An 8180-nucleotide genomic window follows, 5' to 3' on the forward strand; every position below is an offset into this window, starting at 1 on the left:
TGGGTCCTGCCCTACACCTGGTTCCACTGGGTCCTGCCCTACACCTGGTTCCACTGGGTCTGGCCCTTCACCTGGTTCCACTGGGTCTGGCCCTTCACCTGGTTCCACTGGGTCCGGCCCTTCACCTGGTTCCACTGGGTCTGGCCCTTCACCTGGTTCCACTGGGTCCTGCCCTACACCTGGTTCCACTGGGTCTGGCCCTTCACCTGGTTCCACAGGATCCTGCCCTTCACCTGGTTCCACAGCGGCCCTGGTTCCACAGCGGCCCTGGTTCACAGGATCCGGCCCTTCACCTGGTTACACAGCGGCCCTGGTTCACAGGATCCTGCCCTTCACCTGGTTCCACAGCGGCCCTGGTTCACAGGATCCGGCCCTTCACCTGGTTCCACAGCGGCCCTGGTTTCACAGGATCCGGCCCTTCACCTGGTTCCACAGCGGCCCTGGTTCACAGGATCCGGCCCTTCACCTGGTTCCACAGCGGCCCTGGTTCACAGGATCCGGCCCTTCACCTGGTTCCAGCTCTTGCTCCTCCCACTGACCAGCCCTCCTGGTCCGCCCCAAACGGCCTCTGGTGAAGGAGAGACTTTAACTGCGTCAATCATTTCTTCTCTTTGGGATCGGCTCTTCAACAAGAGGTTTGCTTTCTTTCATCAACATATCTGGTATCTTCAGCGAAGACATCAAAGAACTCTATGTGATGATGAGCATGAAGTATTAATTCAAGCCAGCCTCTATGTGATACATGTTGTATTTGCCTGGTCTGCTCAGCAGACGATCCAACCATGGCCGTGGTGTACCGCGCCTCCACCGACAACAACATGGCTGCTGACGACAGTAAAATCGCCTACAAACAGTTTTTCGGGGACGGACAACACCTCAACTTTTCAGGTAAGAGTAGAAATAAACTTGAAATGTCAAATAATGCTGATTGTGTTTGTTGAATCCTCAAAGAGGAACTGGACGTTTGTTTTTTTCACTTCCTCCTTAATGTTAAAACTATGGATTTAATTGAAAAGTTAGACATGCTGCAGAATCGTAGCAGTGAACTATTGTTTAAACACACAGTAATCTAGAGAACTACTGAGTTTCCTTTTCATTTTGCACTGAACATTTCAGCAAACGCAACAAGATCCTCTTATCTCATATCTATACTGCAGGATTAACTCTGGTTTATCCAGGTAACTTCAGGATTAACTCTGATTTTCTCTAATCCAGGTAACTTCAGGATTAACTCTGGTTTATCCAGGTAACTCCAGGATTAACTGTGGTTTTCTCTTAAAGGTAACTTCAGGATTAACTGTGGTTTTCTCTTAACGGGTAACTTCAGGATTAACTCTGGTTTTCTCTTATGGAGGCAACTTCTGGATTAACTCTGGTTTTCTCTTAAAGGTAAATTCAGGATTAACTCAGGTTTTCTCTTAACTGGTAACTTCAGGATTAACTGTGGCTTTCTCTTATCCTGGTAACTTCAGGATTAACTGTGGTTTTCTCTTATCCTGGTAACTTCAGGATTAACTCTGGTTTTCTCTAATCCAGGTAACTTCAGGATTAACTCTGGTTTTCTCTTAAAGGTAAATTCAGGATTAACTCAGGTTTTCTCTTAACTGGTAACTTCAGGATTAACTGTGGTTTTCTCTAATCCAGGTAACTCCAGGATTAACTCTGGTTTTGGTGAAAGTGACTCCGTTTCCATTGTCCTCTGAATTAATATACTCTAATTTCACCAAGTCAGCATTAACAAGTCATGAATGTTCAGCAGCAGTGTTCGTTCAGACAGACGCCATCATCCCCCCCCCCCCGATGGAATCACAGTCCTGGAGCCATTCACACAGGGACGACACATTCCAGGTCCATTTGAGAACTTGTGACTATATAACTTATGAACTTATTCATAAACATTTCTGTGGATATACATAGCTTGAACATAGCAGGGCCTCTGAATTCCACATGAACTCCATGTGCATGGCCAGAGTTACAGCCACTTTGCGCCGTGATGCGACACGAACCTCAAAAACCACAACTTCCTTACATGACTTCTTCAATTCTCAGCTTGTGTTTCTGCTTTTTCATTCAGTGAAGGGATTGAGAAACAAGCCGTTAAAGGTCACCGCAGTTTGCCTGGGGCTGCTCTGTCTTGTCCTGCTGGCCGTGGTGATCGGGCAAAGCCTCCTCAGTGAGTCCGTCTTCTTGGTTTCACCCTCAGATGGTCACAGAAAATGTAAAGTCCATAGCAGGGTTGTTTCTCATTGACAGATCAGAACCAGATTCGAGGGCACGAGAAGACAGTGAGAGCCATGGCTGAGGACAAAGAGACCGTGCAGCAGAACCTGAGAACCGCTCTTGTTGCCAAAAAGGCTACCGAGACCCAACGCAACGACTTACAGCGACTGTACGATTACACGGTGAAACTCAAGAACCAGATGCACACCAACAACGTTATACTAAGTGAGGAAACGGCAACCCTGAAAGCTGCTCAAAACCAGTTAGAGACGAGCAACGCAGCCATAACCAAAGAGTTGAAAGAAACTAAGAAGCTTAAAGATGAGTTGGAGTCAAACAGCAACGCCCTGAACACGGCCAAGCAACTGTTACAAAACCAATACGACGCCACAGCCAAGCACAGGAACGACTTACAGCAAAACTACAACTCTGTGGTCAAAGATAGGGACAACTTGCAGAACAAATTCAACAACGTGACCAGATCCAGGGAGCAGCTGCAGCTGAAGTACAATGACTTTGTAGCCAGGCTTGAAGAACTGCAGGACAGCTACAACGTGACCAGCAGCGAGAAGGAGCAGCTGGAGAGCAGCCACCAGAACCTCACCGTCCACAAGGACCTGCTGGAGGCCAGCTGCGCCCTGCTGAAGAAAGCCGAAGATGAGCTTCGGGCTTCCTATCAAGCACTGCTCAAGGACAAACAGGAAGTAGAAAACAGACTCAGTGGTGTAACGGCAGAGAGAGACATGCTGAGGGGGAAAGGAGACAACCTGACGGTCCAGGTGGAACAGCTGCAGGACCAGCTTTACAAACTCAATGCCACCGTTCAAGGTAGGAGGGGAAAAGAGATGCACCCTTACCACTTCTTTAAAGGACCAGGGATCAATGTGGGTGCATCTCAAGCTTGTACGTCTCTGAGTGTTTCTTTGACTTCACTCTTTAAAGACCAGGGCAGTTGCAGGAAAGGACAACAAAATCAAAGACAAAAATGTGTAGTACAAGAATATCTACCGTATTTCCCAGACTACATCCGTACATTTCTTCTTCAGTTTATAGTCTGGAAAGTATATGATTGATATGCTTGAGGCTAAGAAAGGCTTGGTTCACAAGGGTTCAAAACAACTTGCTCATTCCAGTGTCAGTGACTGCTTTTTGACCAATTCATGCTCTACAGCCACACAGAAGCAATGCCCATCAGGCTGGCAGAAGTTTCAAAACAACTGCTACTACAAGTCTCCAAGCAAGAAGTCGTGGGAGAGTGGGCGGCAGTACTGCCAAAGCAGACAGAGTGATCTGGTGATCATCAACAGCCGAGAGGAAATGGTAGGTTTCTCCATGTGGACTGGTCCTCGTCTGCAGTCAGTGTGGATTCATTTGGAGAAATGCACTAATCTGAAGCATTAATTAACTTTCTCTGGATTTAGATCAATTGACGTGAACTAAATGTTATCATGTTTCACCATGAATGTGTGTGCACTTTGTGTTTGTGTGTCTCTTTTGTGGCAGGCATTCGTCAATAAAATGTCCGGCGGAAGCACTGAAGTCTGGATCGGACTGAGTGACAGTGGAGCGGAGGGGGAGTGGAAATGGGTGGACGGGACCGACCTCGGCTTATCGTAGGGATTCAGCACCTTCATTCTAGAGTGCTGCACATGATATCTATCTAGCTAACCCTAGATGGATGGATTTTATTGTGTGCCCCACCAGTCACAGAAAATTGTCTTTGACAAGGCCCCAGCGATAAAATATATTTTAACAAATTCTAAAAATGTATTGTTATTATTAATATTATTATTATTAATGATGCCAGTAATGGGTTAATCTCATATGACCACTTTTTTCATTAACAAGTAATTAACATGTTTATTTCCTAACCAGTAATCAGATTAAAGTTACTTGTGCAAATAATGTTGTTGTAGTATTACTATTGTAGCATTACTATAACAGTTACTATTGTAGCATTACCACTGTAGCATTACTATTGTAGCATTACTACTGTAGCAATACCACTGTAGCATTACTATTGTAGCATTACTATAACATTTACATTGTAGCGTTACTATTGTGGTGTTACTACTGTAGCGTTACTACAGTAGCGTTGCTTTTGTAAAGAACTTCAGAATGACGCCTTGTACAGTTTCAGTGGTCGTATGAGTTTCTTATCTGCAACAAATGTTTGTTGTAGCATCTGGTTTAACTGCACCATGAGCTGAATGTAAACACTCAGGCCTCAACACACAACTAAATCATCATCAACAACAACAACAACACCAACAACAATAATAATAATATAAATTTAATGATTCATCTCCTTGTACTTTGGTTGCAGCTTTGTTCTCCATGTTCTTTCAGTGTACTACTTGTCAGAAGTGACTGATGAAGAGTTAATGATTTGATCTGATGAAGAGTTATTGATTTGACCTGATGAAGAGTTAATGATTTGATCTGATGAAGATTTAATGGTTTGACCTGATGAAGAGTTAATGATTTGACCTGATGAAGAGTCAATGATTTGATCTGATGAAGGGTTAATGATTTGACCTGATGAAGTGTTAATGATTTGACCTGATGAAGAGTTAATGATTTGATCTGATGAAGAGTTAATGGTTTGACCTCATGAAGGGTTAATGATTTGACCTCATGAAGAGTTAATGATTTGACCTGATTAAGGGTTAATGATTTGATCTGATGAAGAGTCAATGATTTGATCTGACGAAGAGTTAATGATTTGATCTGATGAAGTGTTAATGATTTGACCTGATGAAGGGTTAATGATTTGATCTGATGAAGAGTCAATGATTTGATCTGACGAAGAGTTAATGATTTGATCTGATGAAGAGTTAATGATTTGACTTGATGAAGAGTTAATGATTTGATCTGATGAAGAGTTAATGATTTGACCTGATGAAGAGTTATTGATTTGACCTGATGAAGAGTTAATGGTTTGACCTGATGAAGAGTTAATGACTTGATCTGATGAAGAGTTAATGACTTGATCTGATGAAGGTTTAATGGTTTGACCTGATGAAGAGTCAATGGTTTGATCTGATGAAGAGTTAATGATTTGACCTGATGAAGTGTTAATGATTTGACCTGATGAAGGTTTAATGGTTTGACCTGATGAGGAGTTAATGGTTTGACCTGATGAAGAGTTAAGGATTTGACCTGGTGAAGAGTTATTGATTTGATCTGATGATGTGTTAATGTTTGACCTGATGAAGACTTCATGGTTTGATCTGATGAAGGGTTAATGATTTGATCTGATGAAGAGTTAATGGTTTGACCTGATGAGGAGTTAATGGTTTGATCTGATGAAGAGTTAAGGATTTGACCTGGTGAAGAGTTATTGATTTGATCTGATGAAGGGTTAATGTTTGACCTGATGAAGACTTCATGGTTTGATCTGATGAAGGGTTAATGATTTGATCTGATGAAGAGTTAATGGTTTGATCTGATGAAGAGTTAATGGTTTGATCTGATGAAGAGTTATTGATTTGACCTGATGAAGAGTTATTGATTTGACCTGATGAAGAGTTAATGATTTGACCTGATGAAGGGTTAATGATTTGATCTGATGAAGAGTTAATGGTTTGATCTGATGAAGGGTTAATGATTTGATCTGATGAAGAGTTAATGGTTTGACCTGATGAGGAGTTAATGGTTTGATCTGATGAAGAGTTAAGGATTTGACCTGGTGAAGAGTTATTGATTTGATCTGATGAAGGGTTAATGTTTGACCTGATGAAGACTTCATGGTTTGATCTGATGAAGGGTTAATGATTTGATCTGATGAAGAGTTAATGGTTTAATCTGATGAAGGGTTAATGATTTGATCTGATGAAGGGTTAATGTTTGACCTGATGAAGAGTTAACGACTTTATACCGTCAGTGCTGCACTGATGGTATGAAGTCGACAACCATCATGACTGGACTGCAGTCAGTCTGGACTGTTCTAGTTGTGGGTACCTTGAATGGCCAGAGTACTTCATCAGTACACGTTCAGATATGATGTACCCATTTGGATGCATGTACCATCATTTGAAGGTCTACAGACTGTTCACGTCTCTTCATATCTTTAGGTTCTGGAGCTCAGGCCAACCCAACAGCCACAACGGCAGGAACCAGGACTGTGTGGAGATCTGGCACAAGTCCAAAGGGATCGGCGAGTGGAACGACGAGAGCTGCACCACCCAGCAATACTTCGTCTGTGAGATGTAGCCTTTCTGCAAACAAGCCCAGCGACTCATCACTCCACACAAACTACTGCTCATGAACAAGGACATGTAGAATGGAAGCGACCAGCCTACAAGCAATGGTGTGTCTCATGAGTCTCCATGACGCTGAAATCCAGCCTGATTGAGTCTGATGAGTGACGGTGAGCTTGACTTTAGCAGCTGATGCTCAAGGCTGCTTGAGATACGACACTTTTCAGTCCTATTTCTGAAGTCTTTTGGTATTAGACAATTGGCACGTTTGTTCTACCTGTGTGTATCAGATCTATCCATGTATTCCCGTTTCCACCTTGTGTCTAATGCGTTGGCTCTCTTGCTGCACATAATGCTAAAGCTACATGGCAAACGTCTACTTTCTCTACAATAACGTACATTACTATGAAATATTGCAACACACTGTTTGATAAGTCGTGCTTGTATTCAAGACTTTTGCTTGCTTTCATCCCTCAGGATTTGTATAAAATACTACATTATACCTTCGTTTCCAGATATACCAATCTGTTATCGTGAGTGACTGATTCAATGGATATACCATGCTTGTTGGGTTCAATAAAACTGATTTTCTGTATTTCAATAACTAGTTTGGGTTGTGCAGTGTGGTGGTCAATAGGCTTCATGTGTCAAACACCTAGTGTGGCGATTGTGGCTTTACTACAAATAAGATCTCAGGCAGCATGTAGCACATCTCAAACATCAACTCGGGGGTTTTGTTTAGGGATGGTCCGATATCAGGTCCCATCCAGGCCGAAATGACTGGATCGGGTATCAGATCATTTTATTAGAACCTGTCCGATTCATAAGCCCAAACGATCTCATACATTCTCAACTTCACTTTGTGCGACATGTCGTGACACAGACAAGCTGTCACCATGGTTACCATGCGCCTGTGTTTCTGACAGGTGAGCAGAAGCCTGCAGAGCTGTAGTCACGTCTGCTGTGTGGAATTATTCTACGCTAAAGGAGGAGAAAAGTTATACAGCTGAGTGCAACGTTGGTAAAACCAGTGTCTCAAGGGGAGGCAACAAAACCTGACGTGTTCAACGTTGAGCTGCTGCAGCAGAGAGAAGAGAAGTGAATTTAGAGCATCTTTTATATAATAAAATAAATCCTCGTCACTGAGGCTTTCAAGTATTCTTTTTTTTTTTACACTTGCTCCAAGCCTGTTTTTCTCCACGAGGGTTGGTCTGTGATGACGAGGTTAATGATCTCACCTGACAGGACTGCAGAAACATGAATTTATGAAACCAGAACTACTCGTGCCATCGTGGTGATGTATTAATATTCCAACACAAAAATCTCACACAAGAGAAACTCAGGCTCAAAACAACTGGATGGAAAATGTCACTTACAGAAGAGCAGTGAGGAAGTTCATCCCGACATCTTTCTGCTGGAATAAAGTGAAAGTGAGTGATGGCAGTGCCGTCTGTTTACATCACTGATGAATTAATATCATATAATCTCACCAAGTCAGGAGTGGTCTGGCTTAGCGATAACGTAATTTGTAGTGATCAGGATCACATCTGGATAAATCAACCCAAGAAGCAAACAAATCCTGGATATGTTTATCACACTTCAGGGTACAGGCCAGAGTTTTGTGTTTTGATTGTGTGCCTTAATCCACATAATCATAAAGAGGGTCAGTGGTATAGATGTGTTTCTGCAGTGGAAAGTTTCTGCTGAATCAGCAGAACCATGTTCACACGTAAGTCATAGTTTCATCTTGAAATGATA

At 42.7% G+C, this 8180-nt stretch overlaps 1 protein-coding gene across 2 annotated transcripts; it reads left to right on the top strand.

The window, feature by feature from the left end:
- Window positions 1–493: 493 nt before the first annotated feature.
- On the top strand, window positions 494–7029 carry LOC308147602 (uncharacterized protein). 2 transcript variants are annotated; one of them, XM_080519852.1, is made up of 7 exons: window positions 494–635; window positions 772–888; window positions 2075–2173; window positions 2254–3048; window positions 3392–3540; window positions 3724–3833; window positions 6297–7029. In XM_080519852.1, the coding sequence occupies exons 2-7, from the start codon at window positions 783–785 to the stop codon at window positions 6433–6435; spliced, it is 1398 nt and encodes a 465-aa protein (XP_080375978.1). In that variant the 5' UTR covers window positions 494–635; window positions 772–782; the 3' UTR covers window positions 6436–7029. The 2 variants fall into 2 exon arrangements, with proteins under 2 accessions (XP_080375978.1, XP_080375977.1); XM_080519851.1 differs by having other exon boundaries at window positions 503–635; window positions 769–888.
- Window positions 7030–8180: the final 1151 nt, after the last annotated feature.

Source organism: Blennius ocellaris (assembly GCF_963422515.1).
Source record: "Blennius ocellaris genome assembly, chromosome: 24".
NCBI lineage: Eukaryota > Metazoa > Chordata > Actinopteri > Blenniiformes > Blenniidae > Blennius > Blennius ocellaris.